Here is a 20,413-nt window from a genome sequence, read left to right as displayed (position 1 = left end):
TAATAACTAAGAAAAAATATTGCACTTCTGTAACATTCTATATAGTCTATATACAGCTTACAGAGAACGACGCAATGAGACATCCAATGAGAAATGCTGCTGTGGAAGTCTTTAAGCTTTACTATTATAAATTTCTGTATTTATTTCAGTTTCAAAAGGACTATAAAAGTAACTTATTATAGCTAGCACAATGCATAATTATATGCATACCTTAACTTCCTTTCAAACATTTGTGTTTACCCTATCGCCATTTTCTGTTAATAGGTTATGAAACTCCCACATTATTTAAGATGTAAATTAACTGTGTCAAGTCAATTTTTATGAGGTTTGGCTATAATTTTCAATTTTAAGATTAAAAGTTTAACTTATTCATTTAGAGAAGGGATACGTTATTTAAAAATTGACTTCATTTTCTTCAATAAAAAGTAATTTATTTTCTTTAATAACTCTAACTACATATTAAATTTAATTAATCCAATAATTAATAAACATATTTTTAAATGTGTATGCTAGTGAACCTAAATTTATATGTAATCTAAAAATAATAGGTTAAATTAAATTTGTCATTTTTTTATTCGCAAGTTTACTCCTCTTACTTTTACAGTTTTCATCCTTAGATTTTTTTTAAAAATTATTATTTTGGTTCAATTCTCAATTTTATATACGTTTTATTTATTTTATTTTGATCTAACTGAATATTAAAATCTAACATATTTATTTAAACTATTATAAAAAATAATTTAATTGAATAGAATATAAAAAAATAAGCTTATGCAAAATTGTAAGTTAAACCGAAATTGTTGATTTTATGAAAAATAAAGTAAATAAGCGTGTGCCTATTCTTTCTCATTCCGAACATCATAACTAATGAGTTAAACAAAATCATGTAATCTCATTTCAATGTTTCCTTCTATGAATATAAAAAACAATACAATATGTGAGTGGTAAATAAACACATCCGGAATAATAAAGGAAGAGTAGCAAGATTTTTACCTTTAATTTTCTCTTGTTTTGCCTAGCATGAGATACATATGACGCGTGACTAGGTAGAAGAGAGGATATGCAAGGCAATTGCCAGCAACTCAAGTGCATCTTTAGTTGTGTTTGTTACGTATTTTATAAGATAAATATATTTGTTTTTTTATTCTGACTTTTCTTTTTTAATATATGTTTTATATACTAATATTTGTATATAATTTAACTATAAATGATAGAATACAAACAGATCTATCTATATAGATACGAAAAAAATATCATTTTACATGTTAAGTTCCTTGGTTGGAAGGTTAATATACAAGGAATCAATTTTATCTATTTCTTTATTTTTGCATGAATTTTATGTTAACAACAAGGGGACAAAATTTTCTCAATTCTTATCGACTAAGCATAGTGAGTCGATTCTTTTTAGTGACATATCTAAAAATAATACATGTTGTCATGTGCATTATTTGATTAATAATAGAAAACACAGCTAAAATAATATAAATTTTTAAAAATATATTGTTTAATGTTAATTATCTTAATATAATTTACAATATATGACATAATAAAATTATTACACTCATGTGAATTCAAAATACAGATAAGATTAAATTACATAATGTAAATTTGAAACACATGATATTATACGATTGTTACAACTAACATATATTAAGAAATAAGAAAAAGAAAAGAATATTTGTATCTTTCTTTCAAATACTTTATACCTTAAATAAAAAGTTATCTCACGATTCAACAAGAAGTTAAGTTTTGTTTTGTCCTCATCTAAGTAATTTGTATTGTTCCATATATATTTTTAAAATTAAAAATGCAAAAGAAAATGTTTATCCTTACTGGAAACAATAAATTTTATCAAATAAAACTTAGCATTTCTGAAAGAAAAAAAAAATGTTTCTTTGCTAGAGTCATATATAGTGGGGACAGAGATCTATAGCAGGCTTCACTTTCTCCCCAATCCATTTCATAGCATAAGAATAAGAATGACAATTCCTTTGGATGAGAACTATACAAATTAAGGCAAAGGTATATTGAGCTAAGATGTTAAAAAGCAATGATCTAGGAATCCAAAAAAAACTTTATCAACGCTTCCCACCTCTTCTCTTCAACACCGACTTGAGAAATAACAAACAAACAATCAAGAATCCAAGAGCCGCCACCCCTCCCACCGCAAGTGCCACTGTCCTCTCAGTGTGTGGATGCCCCCCTCCTCCCCCTATCCAAAAACCAAACACACAAAATATTCAATCTTTTTATTAATTTTTCTAACTAAACAAAAACTACCACCTACCCAGATCCCGCAAATCCCTTTCACAACCCCACTTATTCAATCCCCCCTTATGTCACTTTTCTCCAATATTTTAAATCAATCACACCAAAATATATAATACTAAATCATTTCATATCCACAACACAATGCATTTTATTTTTATCAAAACTTTCATACATTTCTCTTTGTATTTTCAGTACTAATTTTCAATCAATAATGAAATTTCACCTTCATAATTTACATCATAAAAAATTCTATTGAATTTTAATACAAATTATTAAAATAAAACTCTAATTCTTATTATATAATGATACTAAAATTGATTATGTTTGAGAAAACTAACGTGAAAAGTTAACTTATGAAATTATGAGTGTTTGGTTAAATTAAAAATTGTTGAAATAATTAGAAAGTTTAAAATGAGAGAAAAATAATTTATTTAAAAATAATAACTAAACAATTAAATAAATATATTAAAGATAAAAATGAAAAAAATATAAAAAACTAGAAACTAATATTTTAAATAACGTTTAAAAAACACTAAAAATTATTAAAAAATTTATTTACAAAAAATTAAATAAAATTTTAATACATTAAATTTTTTAAAAAACTAACTAAAAGGTAAAAGGTGATTTGCCATATCTTAAAAGAACTTCCATATAAGTTTTGCCAAAATCAATAAATTATTCATTATCGATCTTTGTACACCGGAATACTTATTTAAATATGGCAGTAGTGTTTCTATTGTTAAATTATTGAGTTGATTTTCATTCTTGAAATGATTAATCTCACCTGAGGAAGACGATGAGGCGGTGGGAACACCATTGGGGTAAAAGCTATAACTAAGAAAACAACTCTGGAGATAAACCTGCGCTGAGATAGAGTCACCACACTGATCCCTAGCCTGTTCCGCACCACTCTTGATACAACCTCCACAATCCTCATTTCCCAAACTACCCTCGCACTGTCCCAACACATAGAGACTCTGGTAGCTCCCCGTGTAGAACAAATTTCCGCTGCTCTGCACGCCGTTCTCCGCCATCCCAAACGCCGCGTCCCTCCTCGCCTCGAACCCCCCGCCGTCGACCACCTTGCGGGCCCCGCACACCTTGTACAGCAGCTGCGTCGCGGAGACCACCTTGAACCCGACCACCTCGTACCGCAGGTAGCACCCGCTCAGCTGGACCCGCGCCGCCGCCACGTCATCTCCGCCGCAGAGGCGCTTCACCATCCCCGGAATCTTGCTCACGCAGGTGTAGCAGTCGGAGTTGGAGAGGTCTCCCCTGCATTGGTACGCGCCGGTGAGCGCGTTTTGGGTAGTCGCGGCGAAACCCTTCTGTGCCGACGCCGAGACTAGGGAGTCCAACAGCGGTTTGAGGTTCTGGGAGTATTGGGCTTGGAGTTTCTGGTCGGCGCAACCTTTGTAGATCAAGTTTGTGTTGTCTGAGGAGGTAGGTGTAAGAAGAAACAGAGGAAATGAAATACTGAGAAAGAGGAGCGTGGGAATGTGGTGTTTTACTTTTAGTATACCCATCTGGGAGGTTAGTGTGCTTTTGTGTGTTGGTTGTTGTTTTATATGCAAGCAGTTGTCACTTACTAACTAGGAAAGAGAGGAATTAATGTATGATGTGTGAGTTTTGAAATGAAGGTGAGGTTAAATTATTGTTTGGAGTCTAAAGGGGAATGCGATTTGATGATGTGGTTCTTCTGTTCTGTTGCTGTTAAGGGAGTCTATGAGATTATTTTGACCAGAGGCATCAAAGCTAACTTTTTAGCCCAGCCTACTAAGTAAATAAGTTAAATAAAACAAGAATAAATTTTGCAGTCAGAGCAGAGGCGTGGGCCGTGCTGCTGTGTGCCTATGTGTGGTACGGGCATTCCTTTGCACAGGGAAATTGTGCATTCAGGGTTTTTTTTTATTTTTTCAAAATTACTCATGAGAAATTTATCATCTATAATTCGTATCATTTATACATATTTTTTATTTTTTAAAAATATGATTTACAAATTAATAATGCAGATACTATGACTTTTAGGTTATTAATATAATATTCTAATTAATTAAGTTAATAAATTAATTATGTTATAAAATAATTAATATTGTTATATATAACATTAAAATTTCTTATATATTTTTAATACATATATAAATCTACATAATAAATTTTATAATAATTAAGTTTGATGTATTAAATATATTAAAATAAAATTTATTATGTAAATATATATGTATTAAATATATATTAAAATTTTTAATGTTATATGTAATAATATTAATTATTTTATAATATAATTAATTTATTAAATTCATTGACTAAAGCGTCATGTTATTAAAGTGAAGGCTATAGATTTGGATTGGTAATTTATATGTACGTATTTTTTTTAAAATATTTTATAAATTAATTTTTTTAATTTTTAATATATATTTAATGTACATATAAATTTATATAATAAATTTTATGATAATTAAATTTATTCTAATAAATTTAATACAATAAAATTAATTGTCATAGGATTCGCATATTTATCAGGAATAATTTTAAAAGAAATAAAAAAACGTTAGATGCACAAACAATGCGGTGTGGTACCGGTGGAACCCGGGACGGTTTTGAACGCGTGAGACCCGCTAGTGTAAGCAGCTTTGGGTGATAAAAGAAATTTTAGACACGGTATCGTCGTTATTGGAATTACTGTCTGTTAACTAATGCTGTCTTGCACGAGAAATTAATATTTATTATAGAGGGACAAGAACAAAATTGGGAGGATAAAAATAAAGGGCTAGTATGTGTTAGTATTTGAATAAATAGAAAAAAAATAAAATTTTTCTTTATTTATTTGGATAAGTTGAAAAGCCAATACAGAGAGAATAACTAACCATTTGTTAGACGATAATGTGATTAAGGTTTTGCTGCATTCATGAGGTGAGATAACGATATATTTAATTGGATAGTATATGTTTGATTTCTTATGTGTGCCAAATTTTCTTATACGAGTAATAATCACATACTATAAAAGAAATTAGTTTCCAATTTGATGAGTTGAGGGACTCTTATCATTTTTAACCCAAAAAAAATGGTGGCATGACATTGCCTTTTTTATTATTTTACTTTGTTGTTTTAGCAATTCAAAATTGTAGAAAGTATTTTTTAAATAATTAGATAAAAGTAAAGCTGTCAAAGCGGGTCAGCCTGACCCACGTGGACTGGCTCGCAACGGGTTGAACTAAAAGTGGGCTAGCCCAACTCAGTCCACTTTTGTGTGGGCTAACAAAATGTCAGTCCGGCCCGGCCCACCACAGGTTAGTGGGTTACGCGGACTGACCCACTTTTCTAAATCAAATCCAAACATTCAATATTAAAGTGATTGAAGTCTTCAAAATAAACATTCAACATTAAGATAATTGAAATTTAAATGTCATCAAAAATAAACTTCTAAACTATTGAAATTAAACATTAGAGTCATGTACTGTGAAATCCAAAACAACTTCTTATTCTTTCTCAACATCACCATTAATTTCATCTACAAAGACAAAAAAAATAAACAATATCATTAATAAGTCAAATAAATAAAACGACACACCAAGAACAAACTAAAAATTATGGAAAAAGAAATGTAAATTACCACTATCTTTAAAACTATTTATCCAATTAACAAATTAACAATTGCTAATTCAATTGAGCTTTGCTATTGTTTGAACTTGCTCTATTACTAACGTGAATTGTCAATTGGGTTGCTAGCTACAAAATAAAAATTTAATTTCTTAACAATTATACATTTATAATAATAATAAAATAAATAATATATTAATTAAATTTGATGGGTTGACGGGCTGGCCCACCAACCCATGGATTGAGTTCACCTAATCCACAGACTAAGTGTGTTGGACTGACCTCTAACCCGCAATGGACCGGGCTGGCCCACGAGCCCAAACCCATTTTGATATCTCTAGATAAAAATCATAAGTGATACTCTAAGCACGGTCAAGGTGGGCAACCGCCCATGATCTCATATTTAGAGGGGATGCAAATTTTTTTATTTAGTCTATATAAGTATTAATTTTTATACAATATTATAATTTAGTAATGCCAACGTGAACATGAAGAATTCTTTCTGTTCGGTCAGATTACAAGATGTAAAGAGTGATAAATTATGAACATAAAAAAAATAATAAAAGTTAATATTTTTTTAAACATGATAATTCTCATGGTCTGATATCTTTGATGTCCTAAGCAAACAAAAAGTTCATGCCTTCATAATTATTGAAATATGGTGCTTTTGAAATTTTGTTACAAAACCCATTCATAATTAAGATTAGTTAAAATAATAATAACGATGAATAGTTAAGAATCCATGTAAAATAAAAATTTAAAGTTGGGCAATATTTCAAAACCCTACTCATTTTTAATCTCTTTATTTCTCTTTCATCTTTATCAAGGTATCAAACACACTATAAAAAAGAATAAATACTCAAATTCATTACTGAAAAGTGTAATTTGATAACATATGAGTTCTTGAAAGATGAAGAATTATTATGTTATCTTTGAATGTGTAAAAATCTCAACAAATTAGTTTTGTGGTTACTTTGGTCCGTGAAGTCTAACGTTTTTGTTAAGGTGAGCATGGAGGACTAAATTGTCATGAGGAAGGAGTGATACATGTGTTGCTAGTTCGATAAGACCAATTTATCATTTTTAAAATATTTATAGATTATCTTTGTCTTCCATGGTAAATATCTTTGTCTTCCATGGTAAATCCACCATAATTACAGATTAAAAAATAGTAACCCTGAAGGCATCATAACCTCATTCTCCGACATCAACATACACTAAGGACGAATCCCATCTCTCAAAAACCTCCAACATCTTATCCCAAGCTTCCTTGTCGTCATATTCCTTATAACTGTCGTCAAATACAATGACAACTTTTTCTCCAACACCCTCATCGGCGAGCTCGTGGTGGTGAAGCCCATGGATTATGCCTACCTACAGGGCTTCATAAGCGCGCATGACGGTGACGGTGAGGTTCCTCCACACATGCTCTTTTGCACTCGCTCCGATTCCCTATTTTTATGGAGCACTAGACCAATTTGGAGGCGAGATCTTGAGGTCGAAGGCATCATCGGTGTAGAACTGTAACATGTTGCTTTTGGCCCCGGAGCCTTCGTCGGGTTTTGGGTTTGCTGGTGCTTGCGCAATTCTAGAGCTAGTTTTTTTTTTCATAGATCTAAGATTGGCGAGAAACGTGATTGAGTTTGGATTTATGACTCCAACGGCGGTGGAGCTCTGGTGCGGCGATCTACAAAACGTCATTGTTGCAACAGATAAGAGTATTTGTTTTTTTTAGATTTTTATGTTGAATTGCATTAGATCTGGGTTCTCTTATTCTCCTTAATCCTGGATTTGTAATTTGTAACTCTATATATGAGTAAACGGTGCATTTTATGTTGTGTTTCTAGGTGTTTTATGTTTTTGTTTGTCTGTGTTTATGCTCTTGTTGTTGGTGAAGAAAAGGGAAAAAGGGATGATAGTGGTGGGCTTGGGGGCAGTGTGACAGTGGAAGAAAAACTAACGTTAGAGGGAGACAAACATCAAAGAGAATGAAAATGGCGAGGAAAAAAAAAATAAAAATGAAATGCCATCACAGAAATTCGTCTTCAACGATGACGGACAATGGTGTTAACGATAATTTTTGTTTGAAGAAGACGGTAAGTTGAAGAAAACAGTATAATCAACTTAATGTGCTAAAATTAAAAATTTTTACTTGAATTTGATTTGTGACTTCAAAATGATAAATTATTCATAAAAATTTGATGACAAATTGATCTGTTGAGTCAGCATCTCATGTGATGCTTTTTTCTCAAGACAATTTGAGTTGTCACGTCAATAGAAACATTAGATTTTATGGATAAAAATAACAGCAACACTAATATTCGGTTGGCATATTTACATATTGAGGGATAAAAATATCTCTGATCACATATGTCAACAAATTATTACACCTTTGAGGGAGGAAATTACACTTTGTGGGACGAATTTGATTATTTATTCCTATAAAAACAACGTGAAGAAAGCGTGAGCAGAACGCGCTTCCTGTAAAACCTAGCCATCCAAAACCAGCAATCACTCCAAGTGCATGTAAAATCGCAGGTAAAGCGAAACCACGTTACTCTCACGCTTTTCTTTCTTTTAACACTCTTAATTCTGCCCTATTCTCGCATTCACCCCCAAAACTCCTTCCCTCCCACACCCACAATCAAAAAATCAAATTTCACCGTTCAAAAATGCAGGTTACCTTACATACGTGCGAAGCTCTTCTCCTCCTCCTCAACATTTCTGACCACGTTTTTCTTGTTTCTCGCAGGTTTAAGGTTTCTGTTTCTCCATGCAATGTGTCGTGTGTGTGTGTGTTCCATTTCTCGCTTTGACTTTCGGTCTCACTTCCTTTGACCGTTAATTTCGGCTTTTCTCGGTCACCTACAGGTATGGATTGTTAATTAAGTTTCCGCCGCTTAGATCTTCTCCATTTCTATACCTTGTTTTTTTACAAGTTAATTACCTAAACATTGTTGAGAACTGTAGCTTAATCATTATTATTTTGTATTTTTTCATATCATTGAAATTTAATTGTTTTGCACTTGGGACCCTGTAGGGGAAAGTTACTGTTGGCTGATCTTAAATGGCGCCCAATCCAAGAGTGGTAGCGGCCTTTATGGCAATGTCGAATCTCGGGATTCATGAATCAAAAGTTAAACCAGTGTTGAAGAAACTGCTTAAATTGTATGATAAGAACTGGGCACTCATTGAAGAAGAGAGTTATAGGGCTCTGGCTGATGCTATATTTGAGGAGGAAGAAAATAAGGTGTATTTCGGATCCATCTGCTTATCCAGTATCCACATTCTGGTTTATTTTATCCATTATTTAAAAGACTCTGATCAATTTCCTGGTATTGTTTAACAGGTGAACGAGCCAGACCAGAATATTAAAAACAAGGTTGATGAACCAAACTAACATTTGTTATTCTATGTTGCTGAGTTTGTCTGCCTTTTTTTACTGGCTCATTAGCCTATGACTGCTGAAATGTGTTCTGGCTTTTCAAACATTCAGGACGGAGTAGTGGACGATGTAGAAGCTCATACGCATGAGGAACCTGTGCGGCCTTTGAAGAGGTTGCGTTTGAGAGGCCAAGAGGGTCAATCTTTGCGCCCTCTGACTAGCAGTGGCCCCAGCTCAGCTGCATTTCCATTGAAAATGCCTAAATTAGAAGACGGGACAGTGCCTGAGAGTAGTTCCAGACTGCAGCCTCAAAGCCTGGCTGCATTATCTGATGGAAATGCAAGGATTGGTGCTCATCATGTTCCCCCACAAGATGCTGTTGTCGACAAGGGAAAGAAACCTATATCACCTCAAGTTACTCCCAGAAGGAGAAGGTCCCTTTCTGAACCACTTAAAGAGTCAACAGTTGAAGGCCGAGCTGCTCTGTTGGCAAATAACAAAATGCCTCATCCATTTATTTTGATCAAACCCAAGGATGAGCCTGTTGATGATATACCAGATTATGAGATTCCCCTTGCAGTGATTCCTCCTGGTATTCAACTCACTATGCCTTGTTGAGAAGCTTCTTTCTTTCTGTCCATTTTTTGTTGTTGTTGTTGTGGCATCTTGGTGTTGACTTTTACTTTCATGGTCCACTTTTATTGAATTCAATGATGAGTACTGTATTTTGTTGGTAGTATAATGCTGCGGAGTAGGTGGGTTATTCTTCGGAATATATAGGAAAAGTCTTTAATTCCAACATACCTCAAAAGAAGAAAAGAATTTAATGCACAATTTTGGCTGAGCTGAGAAATAATTTTAGTTGAATAGAACCTGATTAATTTTCCCTCCCTGGAGAAAGGATGACATTTCACCAGAGCCTACCATGTGCTTCCATTTTGCACACACAACAAGTCTGTAATTGCATACAGTAGTAACAGTATAACTTTTGCTTTCCCTGAAAATATATGATCATCTCTGTTTGCTGTTGCTTCTTTATGTGGAAGATCCCTGGTTCCTGGAATCAGAGATTCAGAAATGCCCTTGTATTTTAGACTTGAGCCAAAGAAATGTTACTTCTGTGCCATTTTATTGTTTTTGTTATTCTGTTTCTAACCCCACATTAAACTCCATTGATGAGTTCTATTTTGATTTATTTTAGACTCTCCAATGGGTGCAGTTGAAAAGCAAGATGTCCATGACACTGTTGTATCACAATGCAGAGATGAAGACGTTGAACATGAAGATGTTTTTCCTTCCTCAAATGAAGAAGCAACTTCTAATGTATATGTAGCTTTGTCATCTATGGGAGAGGTAAAAATTTCTCTGAGCTGCAGCTCAGTTCTTGGGAAGTGAATTTTCATTTGCTTTCTCATGATTAAATTGTAAAAATAATGGAGGATAAATGTGATCAATCATATAGGACTACTCTGACCCTTATTTCTGTCCTGAAATTGTTGAGAGATACGTGTGACTGCATGTTGGAATTTGCTACTGATTCAAGTAATAACTCACAGGAACAATCTGTAAAGATAACACAAACTGATGATGTTTCAAAGGAATCTGAGACCAATGACTCATCAATTGTCAGAGGAAATAAAGATTCAGTCATTGCAAATGGGTCAATCAGTGTTAAGTCTTCTTCGGCCGTGGCTGAACTTCAAGTTCCTAGTTCTATACCCAGCCCGAGTGATCCGGATGATGCTGTACTGGCTCCCAAGAAGGTCGCAATGAATGGTTTCTTACAAAGTGATGGTGGAAAGGAGCTGGAGGATCCTATATCCCCAAATTCATGTACTTTAGTGGTTGTTCAAAAACATCAGCTTACAACTGATGATGTAAGGGCAGTTCATGATGTTAATGACCTAACAAAGGGAGAAGAAAGAGTGAAAATTTCATGGGTGAATAACACCACTAATGATTTCCCACCACTCTTTCACTACATACCCCGAAACCTTGTGTTCCGAGATGCTTATGTTAATATTTCTCTATCTCGTATTGGGAATGAGGATTGTTGTTCAACTTGTATGGGCAATTGTGTATTGTCATCTAATCCATGTTCTTGTACAAATAAAACTGGGGGTGAATTTGCTTACACTGCAAAAGGCCTACTAAAGGAAGAGTTCTTGGACGAGTGTATTGCCCTCAGCCATGATCCTCAAAATTATTTCTATTGCAAAGCATGTCCCCTTGAAAGATCAAAGAATGATGATTGTTTAGAACCATGTAAAGGACACTTAAAGAGGAAGTTTATTAAAGAGTGCTGGAGCAAATGTGGCTGTGGGAAACATTGTGGCAATCGGGTTGTCCAGCGTGGGATAACTTGCAAGTTGCAGGTGATTGTTTAAGTATTCTTTGCCACTAGTAAAGAAATGTATTTTCTTCGATGTTGAAATAAATGGGGTCACAATATTACATTGTTTATGTTCTCAAATGCATTTTTTGCTTGATAGAAGTTTATTTAGATATGCTTTCCCCATAATCTACTGCCCAGGTGTTTTTGACTTCAGATGGAAAAGGGTGGGGTCTTCGTACCTTAGAAGATCTTCCAAAAGGCGCATTTGTATGTGAGTTTGTTGGGGAAATTTTGACCCTCAAAGAGTTGCACGAGAGGAACCTGAAATATCCCAAAAATGGGAAATATACATACCCAATTTTATTGGATGCAGATTGGGGTTCAGGAACTGTGAAGGATAGAGAAGCTCTTTGCTTATATGCTGCATCATATGGAAATGCTGCTAGATTTATTAATCACAGGTATTGGAATTTCTCATGTTTCACCAGGTGTCTTGTAGTAATTTATAGAAGTTTTATTCGTAGAGACTTTTGTTCTTTTAATATTGTATGTTTAAAATAATTATTTTAGCTTTTATTAATGATTTCTTAATGCGAGGTTTATTGAAATTAATATTAGTAATTTGTAGCTTGGTTTGATACGAACAGCTGTTTGCCTCTGGTGACTTGGTTTTTACAGTGATTGTAATGGCTTGTTTTAGACTTTAGTTTGTTAAAATCAATTCTGCAGTGAATAGAATTGATTTTGTGATCAAAGAATTTTTTTAGAGTGTGTTTGGTTAACGAAAATATTTAATGTTTTCATTTTTAATTTTCACTTTTTATTATGAAAATGCCATATTGTTTTCATTTTGTTTTTGTTTTTAAAAAATTGTATATAAAATAGTGAAAATAATAAAATCATTGGGTTCATCAGTACAGTTTTTACAACTATTTTGTCATTCACATACTTTGCTTTTGTGTGTTTTATGATATGGTGGGAAAGAGTAGATGATTGAAGAAGACAAAAAAAATTCATTTGTCTGGTTGTGATTCGAAATCAGGTGCAGCATAGAAAAAACACATGCCTTATGTAAGAAGACAAAATATAAACATGAAATGATTCAATTAAAACAAGATATGTGAAAAGGGGTTTTTTGGGGGGGGGGGGGGGTATTCTAGGGAAAATGCCTTCAATTTTGATATATATTAAATAATTTTATTGTGGAAGAAATCAAGAGAATTATTGTTCTAGTGTAGACCATTTTCCTGTTGATTTTACTTTTTGACAAGTGAGCTTCTAATTATCCTGAGAGAAAAGGAAAATGTAATTGTTATATGCTTATGTTATTGAATTGCGTAGAGAAAAAGTACTTAAAGATGAGGCACTTAAAGATAAAGCTAGGATGGAAGTGGTTCACTTTTGTTATGTATAGATTAAAAATTAATGGCTGCATTTGAGCAGACTGAGGTTCCTTCCATCTGCTGTTTATGGTATGTTAACTATAAACATCCATGAAAGAGTGACTATGCAGACACTGGACTCATTATCAGGCTCTGGCTATTTTAAATCAGAAGATTTTTTATATTTCTGCTTCATTTTGGCAGATGTTTGGATGCAAACTTGGTTGAGATCCCAGTTGAAGTTGAGGGCCCAACTCATCACTACTATCATGTGAGAAGTCAGCAAATCCACTAATTCCATTTCCACTTTTTAATTACCTTTGTTGGTATTTGGTGAGACAGACTACTATCATTGCTTACTGATGTTTTTATTGTGTTCTACTGTGCAGTTTGCCTTCTTCACATCCAGAAAAGTAGCAGCACAGGAAGAGCTCACTTGGGTGTGTGAGTTTGGTTTGTGATATGTTTGGTGAATATATTGCATTGATTGTTGCAGTTTTTTAATGGTTCATATTAATTGGTCTTTCTTATCAAGTTGGGTATATTAGCCACAGAGGTTGAGATAATTTGAGTAAATCTTGTTTAAGACATGGTTTTATTTGTTACTTGCTACTAATTTAGTAAATGCCACTATGTATACTGGGTAGTTAGGTTGGCAGACCATTTGTCACCAAACATCATAGGTTCTTATTTTTATGTATTTCGCTTTCTTCAAATTGTGTAATTAGTGTGGAATTTATTTCTCTAGAAAAACTTATGAGCATAGTGTTTCTGCAGGATTATGGCATCAACTTTGATGAACATGATGATCAGCCAATTGAGCTGTTCCAGTGCAGATGTAGCAGTAAATTCTGTAGGAATATTAAGCGATTAAATAGTAAGTTCAATCTTCCATTAATGTGTTATTTAAATAAATTTGTTTCATTTTCAACATAAAAAAAATATGACCTGTTATTTCTTTTTTGGATGATTCAACCCCTACACTGTGCCTTCTTTACTTTGTTTCATAATTTGTTTTGAATTGTGTATTTCAGTTTTCACTCTCTAATAGTTATGAAATAAACGGCATCCCTTCCTGAGTTGGCCAGTGTTTCCATTTGATGGATGCTATTCTTTTTTCAGCACATCAATACCTGATCAGTGGTGTCGTTTAATATGTAACCATAACAAAAGTTTGTAAAAAATGAATTATTACAAACAGATCACCTGGAAGTTGTAATAGTCAATTGAAGGTGATCTTTGATTGTCATTAACATTATGCTTTATGGTTCATAACCTACTCATCATTATGCATGATTGATAGTTTGAAAGGCTCTGGTCATACTGAAGTTGATATTTTTCACTTAATTTTTCTTGCTTTGTTTTAAAAATTCTTTTGGTTTTGAGTTTGTGCCTAGCATATACTCATTTGGGGGTTATTTGATCATATGGCTGATTTGGCCTAATGCCAAACTGCCCTAGCATTAAATGATGCTCATAAAAATTGAAGACTCATGATCATGTTTGTGCTTTGCTTGCTGGATGCTTCCTTCTTGCTATGTTCTATATTCTATCACTGTTTGTCACAAACTCACAGTCCTATGCTTATACTGAAGTGCTCAGAGTTACATTGGTGCTGTATTCTGTGCATCTTAATTACATTCCAATTTGCCTAATATACAAAAGTATCTATCTTGTGGGCTAGAAAGGGGTGAGTTATATTTCAGTAACTGTGGATTGATGAGTCTAGGGCCTCTGGGCATCATAGACTTTAGTTTGATTTCAGAAAGTATTGGTGGCACTTGGCATTACAGGTAATTTATTGTAAGTGACAATGTATATATAATAACCATAATGTTGATTATGAGGTGGTTTTGCCCTATTTCCTTTTTTGGAAGAGTTTTACATCAGGACCCTTACAATTATTGGCCTGGTTGAGTGATGGTGAGAATTCAGACTTTCAGAATAAATTTGACCTTTGGACCAAGCTGAACAGTTGATGTTTGAGCTCGGTTCAGTGTTGTTGCAAGTTGCAACACACTCATTAGTTAGTAAAGTGGCCTACTCTGTTTAAATGGCATGTCTGTCACTGATCTTAGTGCTCTACGTATACAAAACATGACTACAAATTTGACTTGTGACATATCTACTACATATTTTGTTAGTTTGTCTTGTATATGTGTGTGTGGATGCTTCCATGTCTGCTTTTATGTGCATGTGTGGAAAATAGATAGGAGGTTTACTGTGTGGTGTGATTGACTCTTGCAAATTTCGGGACTAATTTGGAAGTTTGCTCATTCTTTCTTCATCCTTATCAAGTAGTGTATATGCTTCATTTATATTGTTTTTGACTTAAATTGTTGTTATGATGTTACTAATTCATTTACTCTTTCTATTGCAGGATCCATGAGATCGTCAAGTTCATGATGGCCATTCTCTGGTAAACAGATTTTTTGGTCTGATGCATGCCATCGATCAGTAGTAACAAGTTTCAACCTACTGAATTGGTCTCTTTTTGTATTTTAGTTTTCATTATTTTGCTTGGAGGTTGGATACAAGTTACTATTGACAGCCTTCTAAAAACTACAAGGCAGTCATGGGACAGAATAAGAAAATAACCTCTAGGTGTTAATAACCCCGAATAGTTCTGTCAAATGCCAATGTATGATTCTGCCTCTGGGTTTTATGTTGTGCTGAATGCATGCCAGATTAATGGTTTAGAAAAACTTCTCGTTCTCTTTAATTTTATTTTATTTTTCTCTATTTTTTGGTTGAAAGATAAAAAAAGTGGAAAAGTTTGATTTTGCTATTGCTACGTTTTGAGAGCAAAATAACCGGTGCCTTCTTGGTAAACAAATGGACCAAAGTTGGCAAACACAATGCTGACCGTAGTTCCCAAAGCCAAAAATTAAAAGCATGGAGGTCTGTGATGGTGGGTAAAAAATAAAAACAAAAGCATGGACCTTTGTGAATTGTTATCGTTGGAAAAAACCATGCTACCAAGTTTATTATTCCTTTAACACGCAACAGTCATTAAATTAAGGCTATTCCCTCTAGCAATCTTATTTTTGCTATTCATACCTCATTTTATTTTTCAATTTTTATTTCCAAAAGTCTATTTGTATTTATTCTGGCAATAAATTTCCAGATTTTGGAAGTCTATTTTAATTATAGATTCTAATAGTTTAATTCTAAAATATGTAACAAATAAACTTACAAAAGTTTAATTTCGAAATGTGTAACGAAAATTTAATTTTGAAATATATAAATAGACTTTTGAAAATTTATTTCCAGCAGTTTCCGGAATATAGAAAGATTTCAGAAGTCTAATTCCAAAAGGGTAACAAATAAAAATGAAATTCTATAACTTGTGAATGACAATATTACAATACTAGCTAAAAAGAAATTTTTGTTGCCTCCCTCTTTTTTAAACTCGATTGCATCATGCGTTTTCACAACCAAATTCAAGTTGAATCAAGAAGAATCACGAGGACAATTGATATATGAGAGGGAGTATACACGAAAATGATGCACTATACCTTTAAACTCTGCCACAATTGACATTTCATGATTGAATCCGCTTTTTGTATCAATTATCATCCACTGGTGATGGTTCACAATTGCTCCGTATTAGTGGCATTGAGGAGAATCCGTAGGGTCCCTTTGGCAAGAGCATTTCCAAGACTTTAGGCACAACTCACAAGCATTCAATTGCTATTGTTGGAGAATTTTAGGGTTGAAATCGGCACAGTGGATGCCCAAGCAGTTAAAAGATACCAACTACATATAAGATCATCACGACCTTAAGTGAAGACCATCGTAGAGACAAAACATTTTTCTCATCCTCCTCTTGGTTCTCACCAATCTGCATATTTTCCTTAAAGAGATGCTAGAAAGAATAGACCTGCCATTTAGTATTTAAGATGAGTAGATGACAAAGACTAAATAATTTGGTTCTATGTAATCAAATTCGTTAATGGAATTTATTCATTGGTTGTTTACTTTTAATAGGCATATCTAACAAATAAAATTACATTACATCTTTTGTTTCATTTTTATGGCGGGTTTACACTACTATTTCTTTCTCTCATGTTTGCAACGGGGAACCAAAACTTAGCTTTTATACGTGACAGGTACTAAAGCTTACAATTTTCTCATATAGGAATTAAAACTTGGAAACAACTATAGGAAACATTGGAACAGTTTAACATTTTTATAAATAAACATTACATCTTTATTTTGTTTATAAAATAAAATTTTATTCATAAATGATTCATTAATAAAAAAATGAATATATTTTTATAATTTTTTAAAATTCATATAAAAATTATATCATGAATTTATTAATTATTGAAATAGATACACTAATCTAATTCTCATTGTTTTCATTTTCCAGAAAATAGGAAATAATATATTAAAATAAACATGCTTTTTTTGAGGTCATAGAATTTTTTTTTTTAAAACATGCAAAATGAAAACTATTTTCAAAAAATAAAATTAATAAATATATTTTTTCTTTAACTTCCCTTATTTTTTGGTCTAGAATTTTTGTATCACTTGTGCGTGTATAATTTTTGAAACATTGAAAGTGGCCCGGGGTAGTAATGGGCCTGTCTAAGAGCGAAGCCCAGGCCTACGGAGATTAAACCCTAGTCTGAGTTGCATCGAGCATGTATATATACATCAAAAGAACTCAACCTAGGGTTTGTGTAGTTCCACCGAGTAGCAACAATGTCGAAGCGAGGTTCGTTTTCATCACTCCATGTTTCAATTCCCTGTAATTGTAAAGTCGATTATCAATCATCATTAATAATTAATTAACTAAGCTTTGATGATTCATCAGGTCGCGGAGGATCGGCGGGAAACAAGTTCCGCATGTCGCTGGGTCTGCCGGTGGCGGCGACGGTGAACTGCGCCGACAACACCGGCGCGAAGAACCTCTACATCATATCAGTGAAGGGGATCAAGGGTAGGCTGAACCGGTTGCCGTCAGCTTGCGTCGGAGACATGGTTATGGCCACCGTCAAGAAGGGAAAGCCCGATCTCCGTAAGAAGGTGCTGCCCGCCGTCATCGTCCGCCAGCGCAAGCCTTGGCGCCGAAAGGACGGTGTTTACATGTACTTCGAAGGTTTTTCACTCTTTCTCTTCTCTTTCCTTATTATTGATTTCTTCTTTTATTATATTTTTGTGTGTTTTCTAATTGTTATTGACTCGGTGGTTTTTGTTTTGCCAGATAATGCTGGTGTTATCGTGAATCCCAAGGGTGAAATGAAAGGTATGGAATGCCTCTTGTTTGTGTTTTTGGTTTCTATAATTGCAATTAGAATTTTGTAGTTTAGTTTGTTTAGGGTTTTGTGTTTGAAGTGTTTTAGTTAGGCTCTGTTTAGATAAACTCTTGCATGATAAGAAAATAAGAAACTAAATGCATTGGCGTTTTTCATAAGCTGAAATGCGCTTTAAACTTGAGAAGATAAATGAAAATACAAGAATCTCAATTTCTTTGCTATCTTTTTAACTTACATAGAAGTTGATTCAAACATGCCTTGCTTTTGGAGTTTGTGTGAGATCAGAGTGTGATCTTACTTGTTGGTCTTGTTTCTTGTGTTAAATGGTATGTGTGGTGTTTGATTGGGTGTGACTTCAAATTGTAGGTTCTGCTATCACTGGTCCAATTGGGAAGGAGTGTGCTGATCTGTGGCCCAGGATTGCAAGTGCTGCCAATGCTATTGTTTAAGCTAGGATTTTAGTTTTTGTAATGTTTCAGCTTCTTGAAGTTGTTTCAGATATTGTTTTAGGTTGAATTGCAGACGATATTGGCATTTGGCACATATAGTTTGTCTTTGCTTGACTTCTCAGGGAGAAGTGTTTTGATGAGATTAATTGATAGTTACAAGAGGTGTTTTCTTGGTTATTCTTGTGATTTAGTTTCTTGTTTAATCCGCTTTACTTATTGTGAGTGCATGGGTTTTATTGGCATTTTGAATGATGTTGAGGGGGTACCTTGTTTTGCTTTGCAAAATGATGTACCAGGGTTGACTGGGTTGGCATAGGGTTCACTGTTCTTAGCAAAAAGTTTAAACATATATAATTTTGAACCTACCGAATCCTTGGGTTGGTGTTATTTAGCAACCAGAGAATGTCAAATTTGTCATGGTTTGGCTGTGGATAATTTGCTTGCTAGTATGGTTGGTGTTTTGCTGACAAAATAGGTGCGATAACTTTGAATTTATGTGTTTTTTTTGGCTAATTGATTTCTTGTTCTATTCAATATAATTTCTAGCTTAGGCTTATTCTATTGAATATGTTGTTCAAGGTGATTTAATCCTTGTTTTCACATCAAATATTCAAATGAACAGGAAGTACTACAACACATTCGAACACATTCTTTTTTAACACCCGTCTTTAAAAACAATAAAATCATTGGGGAAGTTCATTAAAATTATACAACCACCCAATTTTATATTTAAATAAATTTTAGAGCGAGCGTTACTAAGTTGTTAACATTGTTCCTCAAATGAATCCCCCCACCTTAGTCACAAAGTAAAAGGAAAAAAGAGCGCGGGATTATTATCAACTATGGTCGTTGAAGAAAAGTGCCTTTCCTTGGGCTTCTGAACAAATACCGTGCAAAAGAAAATCTTGTTAGACTACTTGTCGAACATTATCAAAGTGAATAGGAACATCTTACAAGTTTCAATGGTAAAAATTGTTAACATGGTATAAGTGTAGAAAGAAATTGATGTGATAGCTCCATAACTCGGGCTTTAATTAGGGGTTTGCAACAATGTTAATATTGTGTATGTATCTGCAGTTCTGCACATTGTAAGCTTCTGGATTAGAACTGTTTGTTGGAAGTGATAGTTGTTTATTAAGGGTAATGAGTTCGAGATGTTAGTGTTATTGTTGTTGTTAAAATGAGTTTTTTATAACTTAAAATGAGTCTTAAAATGAATTTTTGCATAAGTTAAAAATCTTTTAAAAATCTGAGAGTTTTTATAAATTATTTTATTTAGCTTATCTTCATTTAATTTTTTTTCTCTTAAAAGTGTTTTAGAATAAATTCATTCAAATAAGTAATTATTATTGTTGTCGATATTGTTATTGTTATTATCATATTTTGTTTTTTTTTTGTGAAGTTGAATATCATAAACTGATATAAAAAGAGAGGCCTTGGTTGTAAAAGACCATAAACTTACGTCATAGGTGTGCGAATATGATAACTAAAAAACTTTCGAGGAGTGACTTTTGACGGTGAAATTGGGAAAGAAAACAACATACTAGAGAAATTCATCAACATACTTTATCTTATTTATAATTTCACTTTGTTACGATACATTGGTGTTTTTTTATAATTTTTAATTTTTTTTTATCGTATCTTTCAATTTTATGTGCGCTTTACTGTTTACCATAAGATATATCCCCCTACTTGGTTTTAGTCTTTATTAGTGAGAATTTATTGCA

General features: G+C 33.3%; 3 protein-coding genes across 8 annotated transcripts; 2 read left to right on the top strand and 1 right to left on the bottom strand.

Annotated features, from left to right (window-relative positions):
- Positions 1-1,943: 1,943 nt before the first annotated feature.
- On the bottom strand, positions 1,944-4,136 carry LOC100810212 (plasmodesmata-located protein 1). Its single transcript, XM_003553460.5, has 2 exons — positions 3,056-4,136; positions 1,944-2,212 (listed from the first exon to the last, which is right to left on the bottom strand). Exons 1-2 carry the CDS (start codon positions 3,795-3,797, stop codon positions 2,079-2,081), a joined length of 876 nt encoding a protein of 291 aa, XP_003553508.1. The 5' UTR covers positions 3,798-4,136; the 3' UTR covers positions 1,944-2,078.
- Positions 4,137-6,757: 2,621 nt separating this feature from the next.
- On the top strand, positions 6,758-15,678 carry LOC100809678 (probable inactive histone-lysine N-methyltransferase SUVR2). Of its 6 annotated transcripts, none has more exons than XM_006604445.4 (12): positions 6,758-7,967; positions 8,624-8,742; positions 8,912-9,121; positions 9,221-9,253; positions 9,368-9,848; positions 10,458-10,609; positions 10,813-11,631; positions 11,790-12,052; positions 13,178-13,244; positions 13,363-13,413; positions 13,751-13,850; positions 15,354-15,678. In XM_006604445.4, exons 3-12 carry the CDS (start codon positions 8,939-8,941, stop codon positions 15,377-15,379), a joined length of 2,175 nt encoding a protein of 724 aa, XP_006604508.1. In that variant the 5' UTR covers positions 6,758-7,967; positions 8,624-8,742; positions 8,912-8,938; the 3' UTR covers positions 15,380-15,678. The 6 variants fall into 6 exon arrangements, 5 of the variants coding, with proteins under 5 accessions (XP_006604508.1, XP_006604507.1, XP_025983029.1 ...); XM_006604444.4 differs by having other exon boundaries at positions 6,758-8,409; XM_026127244.2 differs by having other exon boundaries at positions 6,758-8,549.
- Positions 15,679-17,576: 1,898 nt separating this feature from the next.
- On the top strand, positions 17,577-18,863 carry LOC100811636 (60S ribosomal protein L23). The gene is made up of 4 exons (XM_003554252.4): positions 17,577-17,696; positions 17,796-18,080; positions 18,186-18,227; positions 18,604-18,863. Exons 1-4 carry the CDS (start codon positions 17,684-17,686, stop codon positions 18,684-18,686), a joined length of 423 nt encoding a protein of 140 aa, XP_003554300.1. The 5' UTR covers positions 17,577-17,683; the 3' UTR covers positions 18,687-18,863.
- Positions 18,864-20,413: the final 1,550 nt, after the last annotated feature.

Source organism: Glycine max, chromosome 19 (genome assembly GCF_000004515.6).
Source record: "Glycine max cultivar Williams 82 chromosome 19, Glycine_max_v4.0, whole genome shotgun sequence".
In the NCBI taxonomy this organism is placed as follows: Eukaryota; Viridiplantae; Streptophyta; class Magnoliopsida; order Fabales; family Fabaceae; genus Glycine; species Glycine max.
Note: the sequence above shows the minus strand (reverse complement) of the source record. Positions and strands in the feature narration are given on the sequence as shown.